At 35.7% G+C, this 23,271-nt stretch overlaps 1 protein-coding gene across 1 annotated transcript; it reads left to right on the top strand.

The window, feature by feature from the left end:
• The first annotated feature begins 696 nt into the window (after positions 1 to 696).
• Positions 697 to 23,052, top strand: LOC129273333 (matrix metalloproteinase-21-like). The gene is made up of 7 exons (XM_054910356.2): positions 697 to 873; positions 9,832 to 10,380; positions 16,113 to 17,208; positions 17,506 to 17,784; positions 18,225 to 18,467; positions 18,860 to 19,062; positions 19,628 to 23,052. Exons 2-7 carry the CDS (start codon positions 10,201 to 10,203, stop codon positions 19,904 to 19,906), a joined length of 2,280 nt encoding a protein of 759 aa, XP_054766331.2. The 5' UTR covers positions 697 to 873; positions 9,832 to 10,200; the 3' UTR covers positions 19,907 to 23,052.
• Positions 23,053 to 23,271: the final 219 nt, after the last annotated feature.

Raw genomic sequence — 23,271 nt, 5'->3', positions numbered from 1 at the left:
TAATATGATGCTGTCGGTTGTAGCCATTGCCATTGGAAACCAAGTATGACGAGGAAATGGAGCCAAGATGTCTGAAATAGAAGATGGAGATGGTGTAATTCTTTGATTTGTGGTATAAAAGAAAAAGGCAAGGGTATAAGATCAATGCGCGCCATTCTCAGCCATTGGTAAGATTCAAGTATACGTGAATCCCCGGGGAACCAGTGATATCGATGTTTACTTCATTGACTTTCAATTACTTTAAGCTCAGCTTAACCATGTATTCCTTCAATTCCCCAACCACCCGCAAAGACTAATATTGGCATGGAAGTCGTAAATACGCCATAATACCAACTTGAGCAACCGGACCCTTCCTTTCTTTAAAAATGGCTCAAAGTAGGTAATGATTTGCCACCAATTGTTCCGATAATTGCTTTCTTTTCTCACCTTGTTTGCTCATCATTTGGTCGTCTATGGCTTGAAGGTGTTTTGAGATTGCTTTCCCCGTGTACGGTAAGCGGGGCTCGCCCGTTTCCGTTCCCAATAATTTCGCATTAAAAGAGAGGGTGTGTGTACAACAATTAGTAACTCCTTGCAGAGGATTAATCGATTTACCTTTGAAATCGAGGTATTGATCTCTTGGAGGATGGGGGTGCAAGGCCCATTGAGGAGCCCCAATCGTTACCATCTGCTAACCATACTTCTCTTCTGCTTCGTCATTTCAATTATTTGTAAGTGAAGGAACGAAGGGAAGCAGAGGTAATGGTCTGTTGTCATCCAATCTTTACCCTTAGTACGGAAGGACGATCGCTTGTTGATCGTAAAGACTCGATACCGTTCTAAATCGAAGGCTATGTCGTCTGCGCTGTATTAGATAGGATCAACCAACCTAAGGTATGAAATATATGTCTCAAATTTTCAAATGTTTGAAGTTGCATTTCTACAGGTTTTGGAGTTGTCAATATACTTATATGAGCTGTTTTTATATTCAATTTCTGATCAGTATTACCCTTTATTAATGAATCTCAGGTTGCAGATTATTTTATTCCGCTGTCGACTTGTATCATTCATTGCAGGCCTCCATTCTTGACGACATTTTATTTTTAGTAAAAGTATTTACAAAGAGAGTTATAATATTTTGTCATATCTTGTACGTTGCCAAGCACGCCATCGAAGGCAAAAAAGCCTCCTTGGTTATTTTATCAAGAGTCTATTGTGCTGATCACAAAACAATACCGCCTGTGGATGATCGGAGTTTTGTTGCATGTGGGGAAACTTCATATATATATATATATATATATATAAACATATTTTAGAGAAGCATTGTTGTACGCTTGGAGTTTATTTTATTTTGTTGATATATATGATTCTGATTTATAAGTATCATCTAAATATACAATGTCTTAAATATTTCTTAATTGATAGGCTTATGGACTATCCTTATTTCATCATATTAATACACTTGAATATGAAACGTTAATATGTGTTATACGCCTTGCACGAACCAGTTAAAGTTTTCAACAGGCAAATGTTGATCCTAAGTTCAGCTTCGAAATAAAACTTTAGTTGCTATGACAACGTCAAAATAAAGACTCTATAAGTAACACTCAATTATCAATTTTGGGCAGAAATTACAGTTCGTGTAAATTTATGACAGGATCCTCTTGGTTTTACTGTATCATTTTAACTGGGCATTGTGGCTCAGCGGTAGAACGTCGGCACCATGAATGGGAGGCCGTGGGTTCGATCCTAGGCCGAGTTATACCAAAAGACTTATAAAAATGAGGCCTTTTGTGTTATGCAGTGCCCGCTGAAAGAGCAGTTTCCTAACTGGAGTGGCTACCTTGGGTGAATAAAACGTTATTATCATTATTATTTTATTTCATTTTATGTCCGACAATAATTTATTATCAATTATATATTTTGACATGATGACTGGTAAAAATATACGATTCTTTACATGAATCCCAACACTACAACGATGACACAGCCCCTGAAATAACCAGTCATGATCATCGTCACAGGTCGACGAAAGTTCCTCTAATTCGGGAGCCCAATAATAGTATTCGTAAACAAGGCGTAAGTGAAGGAGCACCTAGTAGACTTTATTCACACACAGAAAGTGTTTGCATTTGTCCACTAATACCTTGGAATAGCCGAGTTATTGCCTTAAAGGATAAGGCAATAATCATGATCATAAAATGGGAGATTCTAGATCAGAGAGCTGATGAAAGCAATCGTATTTCGCTTGAGAAACACATTTAGGTAGTAATTTTAAGTCGAAAATGATATCATGAAATTATGAAATAAAGGTAAAATTTACAATCAAATAAACATTTAGAGGGTTTATACGATAACTGATAGCCGAATACAGTATTTTGTTCATGTATAGTTACCCTTTTTATTCAACTGAACAAAATATATATATATAATTATGTCCAATGACATGTGGATAATATATGGTGATCATATAGGTATAATTGGGAGATTGTGGGGAGGTTGTTATCGACCAAACAGTGATATTACACACAGGCTCAAAACTTGGATTACTTTCCAGTTTTTACCTTGGTGCAACCTTAAAATCAGCTTTCGTACAAGTCATGTAAAACCACTCTGGAATGCCATGTTTTCAGGAGTTCCATCAGTCTGCAAGAAGAAAGTGATGTGTGTGTCTTTGTGTGTGAGGGTGTGTGTGTGTGTATGTGAGTGTTGATAGGATGTGGGTGTGTGTAAGAAAGAGAGAGAGAGGGAGAGAGAGAGAGAGAGAAGGTAAAGAGATACTGAGAGAGGTGTGCCGCGGCTAAGAAAGAAAGATGAAACATCACTTCTGTCCTGACTCTTTTTCAAATGGCACTGCTAGTCTCTACTTAGTACGCAAAGCACGATCGGGTCTCAGACTAGGGTGTATTTAAAAATTAAATATTTACTTTTTACTAAGTCGCGTTTACCTAACTCTTATCTTCTACATTACAAGGTTAATTCATCCAATAATGAACGCAAGCTTTCAAGATTGTGATGAAGGGCTCTCGCTCTTAGTAGGAATTGATTTCAACAGTCTCCCGTCTGTATAATACTATTAGATTTATAATCATGATAATCATATTTTAGACCGTATAGTTTTTGAAGCAGCATGGGACTTAATCTATTGCATTTATTATTTTTTCTTCCCATACGTTTTATTTTTATGTTTAAAGGCCAAGTCAACTCCAACAAAAGATTGGTTTAAATAAAAAGAGAAAAATAATACAAGCATAACACTGAAAATTTCATCAAAATCGGTTGGAAAATAAGAAAGTTAAGACTGTTTAACTTTCGCTTAATTTCACAACACATATCCTGGTCAGTATGCAAATGAGGAGACTGATGACATCATCCACTCACTATTTTTTTTTATTTCATTGCATGAAGTATGAATTATTCTAATTTTCTCCTCATTGCCATGTGAAACAAATGGTTATTCCTCCCTGAACACGTGGAATTATCATTGTCTTAACAATCTGTGGTTCAAACAAGAGGGTCCTTTTTGTCAAATCAGTAAAAATTGAATTATTGTATAATTCAAACAATAACAAACAAAAGAAATAGTGAGTGAGGGACATCATCGTTTCTCTCATTTGCATATCACTGAGTTGTGCATGTAACTGTTTTGTGAAAAATAAGCGCAACTTCAAAATGTCATAACATTCTTAGTTTTCACTTTTCATCCGATTTTGATGAAATTTTCAGCGTTATGCTTGTTTGATTTTTCTCTACTGATTCAATCAACTTTCTACTGGGGTGAACTTGACCTTTACGTGATATCTAGTACATAATTTAATAAAAGGTGTCATTCTAAGACACTTATTGTGAACAATATTAAGCTTTATCATTTATTTAGCTAGCCCGTTTTCGAAATAATGTTGTGGATGTTTCGATGAAGCCTTGTTATCTTATTGAATTCCAAGTGGGTAAAAAAGCGGTCAATCGTTGAAGTCGATTATGTGCAAAGAACATTCCACTACCAATTCAACTCAGAGAGATTACAGCACGGCATCACTTTTTGTTTGTTCATATCTCTATCCACAGAGTAATATTGTCTGGTCAAAAAGGGCAGGCGAACTATTGGAAGATGTTAGATTGTGTTTCGAAACGCCATTTCATCATACACGATCTGCATCGCTTGGCCTGCTTGGCGTCATAAAATTAGATCACGTAGAGAAACCGAAAAACAAGCACCTACCATTTAAGATAAGGGGGTTTTAGTTGACGAAGTTCTCAACGATGTGATTTGATAGAATGTTAAAACAGAATGTTATGTTATATAAATATTGCCTAATATTAGCTGATCATCTGAGACTATTTGCTTAACTTGAAAAGGGTATAATGCTGCGGATCGATCGATCGCGGTTTGCTGCTCGGCCGAAATATCGTAGTGGATGACTGCTAGTCAGACCTTATTAAAATGTCATTTTATTGTCATGTTATACCGACCTCTTCAATATTCTCATCTGTACTCAACTCCTGACGACAAATCAATGAAAGTTCGGTCTCTTTAAAGGGACTGGTCAGGAGATCGAAGGTATTGTACCTACAGTATTAGGAAACAAAAATATAACTTTTGGGGATATTTTTATCAACTTCAGGACAGAGTTGGTATTTTTTTTAATTTAATAAAATCTCATTAAATCATCGGAGTTAGGTCTATATATGCTAAACAATCTGAGTTTTCATTGCAAATTCATTCTAGAATTAATATTTTTGCACATATATATATTATATTTATGTACATTGTTAATTGACGATTTGACACCATGTCTGAGAATTTTCACTCTTATGTTTCGACACCAAGTTCTGACAACATCTTTCACAGCGTTAGGTCTAAATATTCATTTTTTAAATTTCTTTACATAATCTTACATTATAAGCTTCAAGCAAGTTATTTAAATAGTGGGCTCAGTACTTACATGTACATATATATAGCTGCATTTCTTTTTTTCCTTTTGTTCAAGTAGAATTTGTATTTCTTTATATTATTTCAAACGCTACAATATTGTCTTAAGAGTCCAACCACATTGCTTCATGAAGTGTCTTCAGGTATGTATTTCTGTTTTAGGGATTTTGTAGGAAATATAAAAATACTGAAAATTTTTAGATGTAATTTTATTGATTAATTCAAATCAATGCAGTATGAAAATGCATATCCGTGGATGAATTCATTTTCATGACAATTCATTTCCGGGCTTTTCCCCCTTCTCATAAAATACTGTTTCTTCGTGAAGATGGTGTACATCGCAAAAGAGACTTATCTAGCGTGTTTCCTCTTTGGTGTCTAAAGTTTATTCAGAGCATTTCTGTCACATTATGCAAAGTCTCATAAAGTGGGCAATAATAAGTACTTATTAAAGTACCTTGTGTTGTAGGCAATCCCTATTTCAAGTGAAAAGGTTGGCTCCTTGTTAAAATCTCGAGTCCTCTACTAACTAGTCCCGGCTTTACAGGTCAGAGACCTGCCTGGGCATCACTTAGGAAGATAAGCCTATACTATTTCATCCCTTATGTCTCCCAGATATCATTGTGATTTTTCTTTTTCCACACTGGCGCATTTTAAAGTACTGTCTTAAAATCAGATAAAACATAAAACGCCTTCAGAAGAAAAGGCACCGAAGTAATAGTAATAGATACGATAATCTAATTTAAGATAAGAATTTTGTTGAAATAATTTCAAAGTGTAAAAAAAAGGATTGTGTGTAATAGATCTTTATTTCTCCTACTGATGCCTAATCTGGTTCAATGTACATAATGAAGAAAACATCGTAGCAACAATGCACTATTGCCTGTTAATATATTGTCTGTAAGCTAAAAGCAATGTCTTTTCAGCTCTAAATGTATTGAAATCCAACAATTGTCAGAAATACATTGTCTCGAGTTACGTTGCAATTATGAATTAAAAATGAAAATCTTTAAAGCTGGTCGTTAACTGCGATGATATTTCATTTTGAATATGCTAACATGCTAACTTTGCTACTTCTTTGACAGTTGAAACGCACCCAAACAACTTCACTTCAGTTAGGTCTAATGAGGCACCATTCATTGTTACAAAGGCAAGAATTAGAGACATGAAAATAAAGTCGGTCCAATCAAAACATTTAGTCGCCTGATCTTGCTGTTTCACATGAAAAGGATTTAAATTTTGAAGGCCTCCATGGTCGGCTTTCATCAGATGTATTATTGACCAAAGAGTAGTGATCACGAATGACCAGTATTGACCAACACTAACTAGCGGTTCTCATGGATGCAATGTAAACAAAGAGAGGTTATCATTTTCGATGGAAATGTCCAACCTAGAAAATATTTTAAAGAGATGTACTTAAATTAACAGGAGGGGGCAAAATTACAAAATGAAGCAAATTGCGAATCACAAATGCTCATTCAAAGCTTCGCAGTCGGTCTATAATATCACACCAAGATTGAAATCTTGCATCCGGTCACTCTTTAAGAAAATATTTCAAACTCATTGTAAATTTATATTCCAAGGGATTTAGAGGGTTTTGAGGGGCTGGTATGTAGCGCACTGAATAGTTTGAGAGTGGATTAATCCTTTATAATTCCTCCAAAGAGCACTCGAACTGTCAGATCCTACACCTGACCCCCAAATCGATTTTGGCGTCTCCGATTTTTATATGAGGGAGCAAACTCGGACGAAGAAAGAGCCAGAATGAAAATGGAGGATTTTGTTCAATACTCGTGTCGATATATTAGAGTCACTCATGCATGGCGTGATGCTGCATATTGGAACTAACAATCGAAGTAAAATAAAGAAACACATTTCACCAAACTTAAATGGACAGGAGTCCATCGTAGCTTCTCTTGATATTGATTTGTTTTTAGAATCATTTTAGAGAAAGGCCTCAGGGCTCGAGTGAGAGTATACTAATCCCTGGATGGCTATTGGAATTATTGGCATTATTCAAATTTTGGTTCTTGGCTTGCATTCCAAAATGTAACATGATTTGATGTAACTTGTTAATGTGCACAGTTACTGTTAAAATTGACAGACATATGGTATTCAATTTTACCTTGCCTAATAGACACTTGTATTGACCATTCCCTGCTGTGATTATATCCAACGGAAACTGTACACGTCGTAATTTGGCCTTTCACTGGGCGCAGGTAGCCCTCTTCATAAATTAATCAATGAACTGAAATAGATAAACGGATGATCGAATAGGTGGATACTTGATTAATAAACAAAACCTAATGAAGACATACATCAAAATATACATAAAAACACTTAAATTAGATTGTACCATACATATAATAGGAAAGAAAATAACGCTTTTATTTTCCAATGCTTTGTTGCTTAACCGGTGAGCATTTCATCAACATGTTTGTCAGATCTGACAACTTTCCTTGAGTTTGATTGGCTGAGTATCTGTTTTACTATGGCAACTGTCGGATAAAACAGAACTTGTCGGATAAAAAGTCAACTAAGTTCTTCTATGAAACGCTTCCCCGGTCTTCCGTTCGGACCAGATACACATATAACTTTAGTTTGTGACTTCCGCTTACTTCTAGATATTAACTGCTAGTTTTTAAAGCTTAAAACAGAAGAACATTGGCTAGATGCCGTGAAGGTTATTCACTTGTTATTTGGTTAATGCGAAAGGCAAGAGAATTTGGAATATTGAGAGGACGACTAAAGGGTGTAAATACTCACTATAAGTGTGTATGTGACGGTAAAAGACGAAGATGGAGATAGAGAGAGAGAGAAAGAGAGAGGGGGAGGGGTAATAAAGAAAGACAGACGGCGGGATGAATATTTAACGCATGTAATGACCAATCTGCTACTACAAAGTTTCCTTTTCGGCACACTCAAAACTTTTTCGCAATACCCTTTCTTTTTGTTTACCTCAAATTGAACTAAAAAGAACAGAAAGCAATGTAAATATGGTAACAATTGAGTTTAGACATGTCTACTGGGTTGTTTAGTTAAGTATGTTTGAGGCGAAACCTAACGCCCTAAAATACACCTCCTTAGTCAGTGATTGCTTTTTGACTTATCATACTTCGCACGGAAATATCAATTGTCGATAGTCTTGGCCACTCAATTTACCCCAACGAAATACATCTTTCTTTCAAGGGATCACGGGAGTTGGGAAACTTTCGATTTTACATTTGAGCTGGGGTTTGAGGAGATTCTGTATCGATGTTCTAAACTTTACAGACAGTCACTACTTCTTATCTATTATTATTCAACTTTACAATTACATTCCTTACAGCTTAGTGTTTTCTTTTGGGGGTTACTTTATTCTGAAATATAAAATTTTCAACTGGGATCTAATATTTACATACACTAATACATTTGTCACTTTGACGTTATGACTTTACCACCACTTTTCAGCACAGCGTACAATCTCTCTCGCACACACGCACTACACACAAACCCACACTCACATCTTCTGTAGATTACAGAGAAAATTGCATTCCCTTCCAACCCCCCAATTCTCACGTTCACATCCCACATACATGCACGTTTCCACCCACATTATATCTCTCACGCACAGACACACACGCACATTCCCCAGCACCATAGAGCGCGCGCACACACACAAACACACCCGAGTAACCTCACACCCCACGCACTCCCATATACAGACACCACTTGTACTCGCACAAATTATCACTCTTTCCACACACAAAACACCCACACACACACACACAAGCACATATCCTTAGCACCAAAGAGCACACACACATACACACCCACACGATTAACCTTATATCCCACACCCCACACACACACATGCACCTGTACACACGCACCGATAGCAATAATTATCCTCTACCTAAAGATGGCATGGCCACAAAAACGCATAAATTATATTACATTATCATTCCTTCCATGATATACGTTTTTATCTCGTTTGCTTAATCTTTATTTTTTTTAATGACGAACTTTCTTATAATTTTTATGTTAGCAGTGGTGCCAATCAAAACACATCATTGTATATGGTTAGTATACAATTTGGTTGAGTGATCGAGATAGACACAACAGAAGGCTTTTCACTGTTCTTTAATTCAAAGGGAATCCTTTCTATTACAGAATTGATGAAGTGTTTATGGACCGGAATTCATGCTGTCTCTACGGTGACCGTTACACAAACCAAAACTTTTATTCACACTTTCTTCTAACTTTTCGCTAAATCCCACCAATTTTATTTCCCGTGCAATAGATAAGCGATAAATGCACGCTTTTATCTCCGTTTTTTTATAGAGTATTATCTACAACAATTGGGTATAATTTATATGAGATTCAGTTTTGTCTGAATATGTATAATAATGTATTTAATTGTTATTTGACATTCAACGCTTCAATATATTTTGCGATATCTTCGAATTCCAATAGACTTGCTATGATGTTGTCGGAATATTCAAGACGCTACTGAGATGGCGCCAAATACAGATGCGTCGCAGGGAAGCTCAAAGTGTTGATGCTCTGCATTCTCCTACTCTAACTTCTTTGCTCACCGATTGTAATTCAAGAAATTCCTATAATTGTCATTGAGAATAATTAGGAACTTTGGTATTGAAAACTGTCGTAAAGGGTTTTCATACATAGGACTTCTTAGTTTTTCCCCGCAGCTTCTGAAACATTATTACACTTAGCCTTTTTATTCTTGTGAGGCAGTTGTCATTGCGCCTAACTGCCATTGGCTGAAAGTCGTTCTCTTTTTCTTCTTTATCTGCTTCTAACATGGATACGGTAATGTTTGTCTATGTTTGGGGTTAAAATGCCCTCAAGTTTAGGGGCTGGATGGCTATGGTACCATTTGGGAAACCATTAACCAACGTGCCTGTGTACTCTCTCAACAGGATTACTATTCATAGCGAGGTCGGCAAGGATCCATTATACCGCTGAGTCAGGCTTTATCGTCCTCTTAACACCAGGACCAACAATCACTCTATCATAACCCATTCTGGATGACAAGTCGGGTCTACTCTTTGGTCTACCCATCGCCTCAAGCTCACATCTTCACAAGCTGGATCCTATTTTCCCCACGCATTAGTTTGGAACGGAAGAATTCCCGAAGAGAACATAGAAATCAGTACCTACTTCATAATGAGAAAGCTCTTCGCGTAGATTCCCTGGCTACTGTCACAGTCAACATTTCTTTGAACTTCACCACATCTGTCTATAGGATATATATTTGGACTTTGCGAAAATCTTTAAAATAAAGGAACATGCGTGTAATTAGCTCTGCCGAATTTCTGACGGGTGTGTTGATCTCGTTGGTCCTTCTCATCGTCGCTCACCTCGTCGAGCCCGGTGTCATCGGTTCGAGATCATCATCGGCGTCGACACATCGGAAGCAGACTCAATCATTACCATCGCAAGATGATCTGTCAGAAGAACAGGCGATGGTGAGTAGCAGGTTTTTTTTCAATTTAAAAGTAAAAAGAACTGGATTTAAGTTGATTGATTCGTCAATAAAGAAAATATATTTCTAAATAACACCACAATGTTGATCTGGGTTCGATTTTTAAACTATTGAATTTTATGTTATCTAAGTATCAGAGCGCAATTCAAAAAGATATTTTCAAATTGCATCATTTCAATTTTAGTAATGTTTTATGAAAGTGTCTATAAAAAATGGCTTTCCCTCACTGAATATGTATAGCTGATTATCCAACCTCAGAAATTCACAATTTCCGTTTAAAATGCAAACATTTTTTTTTCAAAAATGAAGAGCACACCAGGGACTAATAAGACTTGAAAAGCTTCAGAAACGCTTTCATTAACTTATTCACAGTCCACATTCTACATAATTAGTAAAACAGCATCATCAAACGAGGTAGCCTGAAGTGAATGTCATTCAGTCATTATTCTTTTCTTTTGAATTTTATGTCTTGGAATTAACCAATTGAAATTATCAATTGCATATAATAATACAGTCAATTTTTCAGCAATTGATTTATCCCCGACAAATATTTTAACTTTCATAACCAAGATTTTTTTTTTACAAATGAGTAGAATGCTTCTACACATAACTTTCTATCTGTGTCATTCTTGGCTTACCTATCAATGACACATATCGTCGCATTAGTATAGTCCAGCTGGCTATTGGAAATACATTCCATAATAGAAAACGCTAACACACTTATTATTATAGAAAAATATTTCACTTAAATAAATCTTTTAAACGTTGCGTGAAATAATTATGTACGTATACCATGTATACTGTAGATGAACCAAGAGTGTTCAAGAAATGCAGTAAAAACATGTGACGCAACTATTATTACGGACAGTTTATATCAAGGTTTGGCAAAAAGTTTCTGACGTTAATTATTTCAAACTTTCAGCGAAAGTATCATGTATCTGGAAACCAGGGTAATATTCAACTTTTTTCTTGAATGAGATTAAATATTTTTTTTAAATGCATACAAAACTTATTGATATATCAATATAATAGATCAACCTTTTATAAATTGATGTATAGTTTAAAGAAATCTAAAATATCAATATGATTTCCTCCTGTGAAAATCACAGGTGTGGATCTATAGAATGTTCAGTTTCCAACTTTAGTTAATAATTTCGTCGTTAATGATATAAAGTAATGATTTTCACAAAATGATGGCTTAATCGATAATTCCGGGCTCTTTACTGAAACCGTTCAGTAACGAGCATGACGAATTACTTTACTAAGTTCTGACCCATGTTTTATGATGCCAAATGAGTTCCCTAAAAATTCACTTTTCGCTGGACTTAATTTCTTATAAATGGTAAGCTCGTAATATAATTTTAACAAATCTTGTATTTCTAATTGAAATGCCTGTTTACTGAAAATATTTAAATGGATTGAAAAGATTAAGAATGTGATTTAACATCATGTGTATGATGTTAGTTATTATCTATCAAGCTTTTCCTCAAAATTTCGGCAACCATTACATCTTATTCAGTACAAAGTATACCAAACTTATTCACGTACTCAATTTAAAAATTTTGCTAACATTTTTAGTGTAAAGGATTACGTGGAGGAATATGTATACAGTAAATATTTGAAATTCATTGTCAATTTTTGTTGTTTATTGCATGAAAAGTATAATAATACATGCAAAAAAATACAAGATACTTTTACATTTTAGGATAAAGCTTCGATAAGTTGAGCATCTCTCCTAGTAATTAAAATATCATAAACTGAAATGGTTGATCTTCATTTATTCTTATGTAACTCATGAAAAAGTATTAAAGTTTTCTTCGACAATTTTGGTACCAAAAACAATTTTAATGATAAAAAACGAGATCGTCAAAGGACTTAAAATCTTAAAGATTCCTAACAATCAAAGAGAAAGCGAAAGCGCGGCAAAATATTTCGAGTCATTCTCGACTTTGCGACCTTCCCATTTATTCTCTCACAGTTTTCCTATCGAAACTAGAAGAAAACCAATGGAAAGATAACTTCTAGGCTATTGCTCTTCCACAAAAAACGACTCCACTTATTTCTTTATTCTGCGAGAACATTTAATGATCGTAAGTACCCCCCCCCCTTTTAAGTGAAAAAAGGTATTTTTAGCTGTACATTTCAACGTCATCATCTAAGCACTCTAATATGCGAATCTTATTAATGATGATAATCCTGCAATAAACAATCGACATCCGAGTATTCGCCTACCCCCCCCCCCCATCATCTCTCTCTAGCTCTCTTTCTCTCTCTCCGTTCGTTCCTCTCCGAAACTGCTCATGTCTTTTGCCATTTTCATGATCTTCAGTCTCTTCTGTTTTTCCCCCGTATCTCTTTTCTGCACTTTCTCTTTATTATTTCTATCCGATTCTTTATACTCCGTTATCTCTCTCTCCCCCTCTCCCTTTCCTTAGTTCATGATCGAGATGCATATTCCTTCTCTAATTCCTTTCTCTCCTGTTCTCTCTCTCTCTCCTTCTCTTTCTTTCTGTATCTGTCTCTCTCTCTTTCCCTCCTTCACCGAGAAAGCATTAATCATGGCAATTTGAGTGAAAGTGGGCAATCTATTATAGCATCTTATGACGACCCTCACTGCAAGTCGGTCATTAGTGTCGGCACGGCTGCGACACAAAACCGACGAAAGCAGAATCCTTTCAATCTCACCTTCTCTGCCGCTCGTGACCATACCGACAATAGTATGGGGACAAACGAATCGTCAGCCGAATCGCTCATCTACCAGAACGCATATAAATAGGCGTGTTTACAACTCGCGAATGACTTTTTATTTCGAAATCTTACAAATGCTCTTCTCCTGGCGGTGTACAGTGACACTGCTTCTTCATCAGGACTCAATAAGCTTCCGTCAAAGTACGAGCTAAGAAGCTAGAAAGTGAGGGGGGCAAAGGGATGGAAAGGATCACGGGCCTGGGGCATGTATACCAATGTTCCTTAAAGACGAAACTTTCATACTGGTTGACACCTTCAAAGTATCACCCAGAGCCGTTTGGACAAGGTAGACTGAATTAGAAAACATAACAACAACTGCCGTTCATTTCAGAGCCGCTTTGGGGAACCGACCCAATCAAAAGAAATTTCTTGGGAGCATTTAACCCCACCGTAGGGCAGTCACCCTGGATGAAGTGGTTTATACACTCGACTATCGATGTCCCATTCAATCCATATTAAACAGTCCTTTTCGGGAACGGATGCTCACTTTTGGTACGACAAATATTCTAAAACCCTCCTCACTATAAACAAATGCAATTTCTGGCTTCTACTGTTCTCGTCAAAATTGTATAAGAATGATGAGGGTCAATATTCATCACAAACTCGTCATAAGCCTCGTCATCACCTTTGCCAATGTAATTAGTTGACAAATGGACTAATAATGTTTTAAAAATATCGCTCTCGTGCAGGTCTATTTCACCCCGATTTCACCTCGGCCAACGGCCTCGAAATAAACCGGCACTCGGGATAATTTTATATTTGTCGTACATATAATCCACTATATTGTACAAATAGATTGTACACTATTTACATAATATGAATTTGCCTTATACTTTAGCCTTAGACGGGCGCCACAAATTTAAAAACTATTTGATGAACATAATATTTAAACGGAACACTATATATAAAAAGAAGAAAGGTTTTCAATCAAGTTAATGAATTTAACTTGAAATTACGGGCAGTCTTTATCATATATTCCAACTGTATATATTGGACTAATATGTCGAAATGTCTCCAATTAATTTTGCGTTGTTCTAAAGATTTCTTTGAAGGAGCGTGTGAAAAATTGTCAAAAAGTAATTCAACAGGGTAGAGAAGCCTTGATATATTTTACTGTTTATATTAATATTATAGACAGCTTGAAAAGCATGTCTTTAGCTATTCTATCTATCCCGGAAGACGTTCGTAAAAAGTCAGTTGCTATATGACCCCCTAAAGCGTTCGTCTTTCAAGTCAAGAATTAGAACTGAACTCATCAATACCTGAAGCGCGAGAATGGGGTGTAAATCTTGTGTACCAACTGCTGAGATCCTTTGTAGGAAATAAGAATAAATGAAAAATCGTCTTATAGAAGATGCAGACCACCATAGTGGATGGGATCTAAGGCAATAAGGGGGGGGTGGGGGCGAAGGGGCCAAAATAAAATACATTCATTCATCCTATGATAGACCTTTTATAATGTGGAATTACTTATCATGATCACTCCACTTCTTGATTTCATTTAATCCTCTCACTTTTCAAATTCGTGTTTCCCTCTTTTTATTTGCTTTTTAGTCCAACCTACTTAATTAAGTATTAAGGATCGCCAAATGAATACCTTACCAAGGTACTACTTTGATTTAACTATATCACAACATAAGCACTGACCTTAAAGGGTTGCCTATTCATTATTTTGTAGTGTATTTTGATATATTTTCAATATTTTTTATGATGTTAGAATTAATTGAATTGAAAAAAGAAATAAATTTAAATACAGAAAAAACGAAAACAGGTGGCAGTTTTATGAAGCAAAGTGAACGTTATATTAAGAGCCGTCAACCTATCACTCTAGATCACTCGTGAAACAACTGAAAACATCAGAAACTTATGGTCGCTGGCCGTTGGCAAAGTAAATCTATTATTGCAAAAGTAGTCATGACCTATCGTATTAAAGGTAAATTGCAAACTCGTCCACTCACCTTAATATGGTCACCTTTCATTTAATCTTATGCCATTCCGTCCATCAACATTTCATCTAGCAACCATTTTGTTCCAATAACCATTTGGTTCAATCATCACTTCATCTAATCACAATTTCGTATATGCCATTTTGTCTCATAACCAGTTGGTCTAATGCCAATTTTATTTTCATTCATTTTGCACAATTAACACTTAGTCCAATTAGGCCAAATTGTAAATGGACCAAATGGCTATTGGACCAACTGGTTATCAGACAAAATGGTGAGTGGACGAATTGGCAATTACACTATTTGGATAGTGGACGAACTGATGGTAGACGGGTTGGCAATTGGACGAATTGGCATAAGACGAATTGAAATTAAACCGTATTTGGATAGTCTTCTGTCAAATATACAAGTTAATAATCCGAAATACAAAACTATTTTGCACCTTGTGGTCACACCATGACTCTAAAGAATACTATTAAAAAGTAGGACAACTTTTTTTCTTCAGGGGTACTATGTTCTTACACTACTATGCTATTCAGTTCATTTGCACATTGAAATCACAACGCGCTCATTGACTAGTAAATACTTCTGTGGTTTCGGGATTTAAAAGTCTTGAGATACAAACGAAAGTACGAATACAAAAAGCAGAAAAGAGATGACAAAACCACAGAACCACACTAGCTAGGTTACAATATTTTCTACAAAACAATACAAGCTCTTTCACCCGAAGAGGTTGAACAGCTTAACATTTTTCTTCGACCAATGAAATAATAGAAATATATCTTTATACAATTGGCAGCCTTCTAAGTTAAACACGATTCAAATTGGTACTTTTGGTTAAGGTCAATTGCATATACTGCACTATTCGCATTCTATCCTTAGATCCGTTTTAAAATGCCTGAGATACATTTCCACTATGAGATAACATTTCAACACAATTTCAAAAGTTTTGTTACGAATTTCTTGTACTTGATATTGTACCTCATATATACCGTTCTGAATTATCTTTATATTTCCACAGACATTCTTAAAAGACTACGGGTATATCGAAATGCAACAAGCCAAAAACAGAACAAATGACGATGGCAAAACGTCGTTGGACCAAAGGAGTATGCCATCATCCACACAAACAACAGACCAGGAACAATCAAAACCTGACATTGTGGACTTTAAAGAAGGTATCAAGTCATTCCAGAGAAGATACCAAATACCGGTAACGGGGGAGATTGATTCAGCTACGAAAGAAATTATGTCTAAACCAAGATGTGGTGTACCTGATTACCAGTTTCAGATCAAACAAACCGTCGACGGAAAAGGCCTAGACCATTCTGGATTAAACGATGATTCAAAGCAAATGGACGAAGAGAAGCTAGCATTTGTGACTTCTCCTGTGATGGTCACGGACACTACGCTGGCTGGGAAGCAGTTGGGTAAATCGTTGCAAGACCCTTTGAGTGAAAGTGCAAAATCTGGCGACGGAATGAACAAGTACCCTTATGGACAGCCATCTGTGCCTGAAGACAAGACATCTGGTGATGATGCCGCTTCCTGGGGTCAGTACTCAGTCCTAGAAGTAAGTTTTGAGGAAGATTTCGAAGATATAGAGACGGTGGATGAAGAAGATCTCGGAGAGGTCCTGACGACGCCAAGCCCAGAAGATGACATCAAAGAAACCACAGTGTTGACTTATACCGTCACCGAGGTGGTTTCAGCTTTAGTCAGCGAACTTGATTCTAGAACTACACAGACAACCTTAAAATACCCCAAGTTTTCTCCAAGTGACAATAAGGACAAGGATGATAAAAGCGGGGTACGCCCTAAACGTGACATTCGGAAACTGGTCAGAGACGTGATTGGTGAGTCAAATCACCGAGAACGACGTGACTCACACGCAAATGGCCAGGCTTCTTCGTCGTCTGGTTCAGGTTTGAGATTCTCTACCACGGATCTTCCCATCACGTGGCGAGTTTTGGATGACTATGCCCCTAATTCAGATACGTCGGGTATCTTTACTGCAGCTTTCAGAAGATGGGCGGAGGTTACACCACTCACATTCAGGGAACAGAATTCAGGAGATGTTCTTAACGTCGATATCAAAATCGCCTTTGCTAATTCAAGTAAGTTCACCAAAATGACTCTTTTTAATCTACCATTTCCAAAGAAACTAAATATAATCATGATGACGGATATATACATAATGTTATATAAAGAATCAGTCAATCGAGGATTCATACTACAATTCAACTAAAAATTAACTTACCCCAATATCATTGACCTCCTCCTTCCCTTGGGTATGGTATTTGCAGAAATCTCGATATACTGTATATTTTTATTCAAGCAAGTCAAGTCATGCTTACCATTCAAGGCATCTTAAAAGCGAATGTTACTTTCACGGTGCTCTCTTCCACTTCCAGATGATCTTTCCGACTTTGGGAATCACAGATGGTCATCAGGTCAGTTGGCTATCTCGGACGTGGCAACTAATCACATATTCTTCAACGAAAATAAACTCTGGACTGACCGATCTGACCAAGACTACAACCTTCAGTCAGTAGCTGTACATGAGATCGGTCATTTCCTAGGGTTGGGCCACAGCACAAATGCTTCCTCCATCATGTATCCTATCTATCGCACATTTGATGGAAAAGTTACCATTGACAGCGAGACAAAGACTGCTGTTCAGAACATATATGGTAAGGATGATTCTACATTCCATGTTTCTTCGAGCATGTCTAGGAAAGTATTTACGACATACATGCAGCATGTGATACTTCGGGGTTAATATTGTAGAGGAAAGCACGAGGGAAAGTCAATATCACTAAAATATATAATTTTCAAAACGTAACAAAAGGGCGTAAATAATTTAGTTTTTGCCTTTGTTTTTGGTGTGAACATGGAATAAAGTTAAATTGCCAATTTGCAGTCATTTTTGGTACAATGTGGCAAAGTCTTGGAGTATAAATAATCATTTTTCTTATGTTTTTTTTCCTCGCTTCCTGTCTCTTCACCTTATCATTTCTGTTACCTTCCTTACTTTTCAATCTCTCTCTTTCTTCCTCTCCCGCCATTTCACTCTTTTCCATATCATTCGTCACTCTTTTCCTCATTGCTTGATTTGATTTCCAATCTTCAGGAACCTGTAATAACTCGTTGGACACCGTATTTGACTGGAAGAGGATGAATCAGTTAGGACAGTGGACCTACACAACCTACTTTGTTCGTAACAGATATAACTGGGTGTATGTCAACTCCAGGGATGAGGTCAAGTATGCTGAACCAAAGCTCCTTAGTAGCCGCTTCGGAGGTGTTCCTGACGACCTAGACGCAGTTGTCCAAAATGTTGATAAACCAAGGGATGAGATGTATTTTTTCAAAGGTAAGCCAATGATCAGTTGATGTTTCTCACTTAACATATTACATTGATAGGTTTTTACCTATCTGAAGTTCTCCCACATTCCCGGGTGTATATTTCATAAATCTCTTTCGTAAGGTTACGAACGACTAGAATACGTTCTTAGGTTCTAAGTCAGGTACATAGAAATGTATCATAGCACACAAAAGGCCACCAGATGTGCGTAAAACATTTGAAACTTAAGAACAGCTTTATGAAACCTTAGTCTACCAGTTATTGATCGAGTTGGTTCTGGAAAGCTTTCAAGAATAAAATTTGAGGTGCTAGAAAACAAATGAATAAAATGTACTTGACTTTGCTGAATGAAGAAATAAATAGGCTCAACAGCACTATGTTCCTTTATATATTTCTTCCAGGTAATCGATATTGGAGATTTAACCACGCAGGCAAAACTGTTTACACTACTACCTTCGAGGGAGTTGAGTGGTCGGCAAATGGTCGGCTCATATCGGAAGGTTGGCCTGCAAAACCTGGATCTGATACCCGCATCCCTGACAATATAGACGCTGCTTACTACGATAAGAGAGATAATAATTATTACTTCTTCAAAGGAAGCATGGTATGTATTCTTCCATGCCTTCACTTTACTGAGGAAAGTTTTTGGATCTTGTTAGATGACATAAAACTCCCGGATTAAATGCTTCGGGTTGGAGCATGAGAGCGGCAAAATAACTTATCGAATGTGTCAGTATGGGTTTGATTAAGAAACAGAATGATTTTTCATGAATGCTAAGAGGCATTTTTGTAAGCAACCAAATAAAAGACTGTTTTATGTCGTTTCTGTGGGACTTATTAGTTAGAACGGTCACCAATCGTAGCATTTGGTCTTTTTCACTCTGTGTGACTACCACACTTAATTATTATCCCGTACCCAAAGAGTCACCTTTCTTGCATATCCTTCAGAAGCAATTCATTCCAACAGTGTCCAAGGCCTTATACGCCCCGTTGTTTTCGGCTAATAATTACATGTACTACCAACATCATTATTTGAAAACATTGATTTTGTCGTTTTGTAGGAAACAAGACAGGTCTAAAAGTATATTAATGTTATGAGATGATTATATCACACCAACGTTGTATAATTAGTACTATTATACTATTACCCTCTATGTTTCGTTTTACAGGTTTATGGCTACAGCGAGGAGGAAGGTGGATGCTGTCTGGATAATTACCCTCTGCCCATCAGTACTGCTTACCCTGGCGAGTTCAGTTACATTGCACCATTAGAAGACAATATCGATTCAGCTTACTATTCAATCAAACATAAGAAGTTGTTTTTCTTCAAGGGTGCCTATTACTGGGAGCATGCAACCTTTGACCCCTCAGCAAGAACGATATACAACAGAGTCAAACAACGCGCTTCCTGGGATACCAGGTGGCGTGACATCTGTGACGTCGAATGATAGAAACGTATATATTGCGTGTGCTGTCATTCCGTGAATGGTTGTATGCGCGTGTCGTAGAGTAAGAAATAAATTATGTGGTGCGCGTATGTGCAGAGTGCGTGTGGGTGTGTATGTATGCGTGTGTGCGTTAAGTCTGTTGCATACTATCTGACTACAACGCGTTTCGATGCGTTCTCTCGATCGGAACAGATTTAAGGATTCTTCCGAAGTAGGCAGAAAGTGTGCGATTGGCTTGTTTGACTTCTTGTGGGGTTGTCCAATAGTGTGGAACACATAATGGACAGTGCCATCAACCATTGCAATCTCGGGTAACCTCATAGAGGTATCTATGGTGTCCTATAATCCTAATGGTTGCGGTCATCGCTATATGAACAAACTTAAGTCATAACCGAATGATACTAGGTTTTTTAATGAGCTAAGGTTATTTATTTGTCTAGTATTAATTATTCACCAACTTTCTATCATTGGGATTTCATTTTTCCCGTTATGAACATTCTTTATAAATAATTTTTCAAATATGTAGCCAATGTGTCGTATACATATCTGTAAATAATCGATCAAGTTCATTTTTTGAAGTATTGCTTGGTTAGGAACCCTTTAAAAGATCTTTAAAAAGATTTGAACATTATATTTTCTCAGGAATATATTTCGTGTAAATTATTACTTTCTATTTATATTTCTATTTTTCTCTCCATATATTTTGTCTTCCTGTCTCAAAACGCTACATGGTGTGAATACGATTTGATTGGGAAAAAAATGATCACTCTCATGAGAATTTTTATCTGTTCATTTAGATATTCACATATTTAATTGCCAATTACAAGTATGATTCATAAAATCTTAATTTCAAAATATTAATAGTACTTCATCGTTACATGATCGTCAGATTAATTCCATCTGTATCTGTTTGATTCAACTCAAAATCAGCTATTATCCTGCTGGCCTCCGATGGAAATACAATTTTATTGTTCAATATTCATTAATTAATTACATACTAATCATTTTTCCATAAAGTGAAACAATACTATCATAGATGTTTAGATAGAAAGATCGTATAACAAGTGAAACTGTTATACATTGTGCTGCACTCAACCCAGGTGAGGCGAATGGGTAGCGGGTATAAAGAAGAAATTCCTTGAATGCTTGAGTGCCTTTATGGGCAGCACAGTTATAGACGGGATAATAATAGCAGCGCTTTGTACCCTCATGTTTAAAGCGCTTTAGAAATCCTGCTAATATTACTTGAGTTTCACTTCTTTGATTATTTCCAAAAATCATTTCAGATGGATTCGATCTAATTTATTCCACATAAAATCTAAAGAATAATCAGATAGGCAAACACCTTCAAGCACCTAGTTGAATAAAAAAGGATCAGTTAAGGATTTATTTTTATTTATTTCTTATTATTATTATTTTTTTATTTATTCAGGATAAAACATAAGCACAGCTTTTTAATATCATGGTCCTGATACAACATGTTTAAAAATTATATCATCAATTATATACAAAAAATAACCCCCAAAATACAATAACTATTTTATATAACAAAATGACAGTATAAAATTCATGATGGGAAATTACAAGAAAACAAAATATCAATAAAAATATCAATGTAATTAAAACAAAATAAAACAAAGTATATATCAACTAGTCATACAAAATTCGGTAGAAAATAGAAAAATAGACAAAAGTTCGTTAGGGTCTTACTCGTTATCTCTGTGCAACGAATTTTGTTGCAACAGTGAAAGGTGTATAATTGAAAGTTATTATATCTATACTTGATCTGTAATAATCATTAAGCTATCACTTACTCAGAAATGTGAGATATCGAAGCAGTATGATTTATATCAAAAATTTCCTTTCAAATCGGTAGGTATGTAAAGTCCATCCACACAATGATTAGCTTTTCTCATCTCCGTTTTCTTGTGTGTGTTTTATTTCGAAACGAATGTCGTGATTCTGTTTAACTGTGGAGATTTCAAAACAACAGCATCAACTTAAATCATGGTGAATTGATTCATGATACTCTAAATGAAACCAAATTGCAAAGTTTATCAATCAAAGAAACAAAATCATGGGCGCGTTTTGTACAAAAAGGAATACGACGCACAGGCGTAATGCCCTTTGGAATATAGGTTTACTAATAATGTTTTTACAACCATGTACAAATTGGACGCGTGAATACGAGACTACTAATTTATGAATGAAGTTTCATGACTTGCAACTGTTTTTTTTAACTGTAGTGTGCTATTGAATTATGTTTTAAACGAAAAAGGGAATCTTAACATATTAATCCTAACACATATGACAATGGTGGGTGTTTATGGGACATCCACCTGCTTTATATTAATAGTTTTGTACTTTGACTTAAGAAAAACTTAAGGTGTGCTATTGATTGCTAAAATATGGATTTTCTTGTGTTTTTAACTTAAGGAGATGAAGCCTGTATATTAAACTTAGTCAAGCTTTTAAAGTTACGTAAAGACCTCACTGACATCTAGCATGCATGCGCTTTTATATCCTACCTTATATTCTGCCTTCATAATCACAAAATAGTTATTGTCCCCTAAAAATACAGCGATCATTTTCCCCTCAATCAGCCAAACACATAATGTATTTCAGTATTACCAAATAGTAAGTTCGAATATAAGCTTTTCGATATGGGCATCAAAACAATTTCTGAAATCTTCAGATATAGGATATAAAAATCAATGCAATACAATGTGACGAGGTAGATTTTGAAGGCAGATTTTTTTCTCGAACAGTTGCCAGTGAGGTCGACATAATATTCCTATAAATGGGAATCTAACATTTTGCTTTAAATATAAACCAAATTTGATATAAAAACAGATTAGTAAAATGTTGTCAAATTTGGTTCATATTTTTGCATAAAACACTGTTTTTAACCAAAGGATAGTTTTTGACCGAGAAACGTTAAATTGGTATTGATATAACTAAAATGATTTTGACAAGCGCTTCCTAACAAACGATTAAAATGTGGTAAATTCTTCATTTGTTGTAATACCATTGTTAAGTTGAAAAATAGGAATTAATATCATTGTCATATTTGTCTTCAGAATCTATATTCTGAAGACAAAGGACGATGATGATATTAATCATGAAGTTGATGATGATAATGGTAATATGATAATAACAACAAAAATAATAATGATAATGATAATAATTATAATATAATGATAATCATACTGATGATAATAATAATAATAATTATATTATAATGATAATAATAATAATAATATTGCTAATAATGATAATAATAATAAACTATTGAAAATGTGGTAAATGCTTTAGATAATATTGATAATTTTGAAAATATTTTACATCCATATGGCTCTTATGTG

The sequence above is a fragment of the Lytechinus pictus genome, chromosome 12 (genome assembly GCF_037042905.1).
Source record: "Lytechinus pictus isolate F3 Inbred chromosome 12, Lp3.0, whole genome shotgun sequence".
NCBI classification, from domain to species: Eukaryota; Metazoa; Echinodermata; class Echinoidea; order Temnopleuroida; family Toxopneustidae; genus Lytechinus; species Lytechinus pictus.
This window is presented reverse-complemented; position numbering and strand designations above follow the sequence as displayed.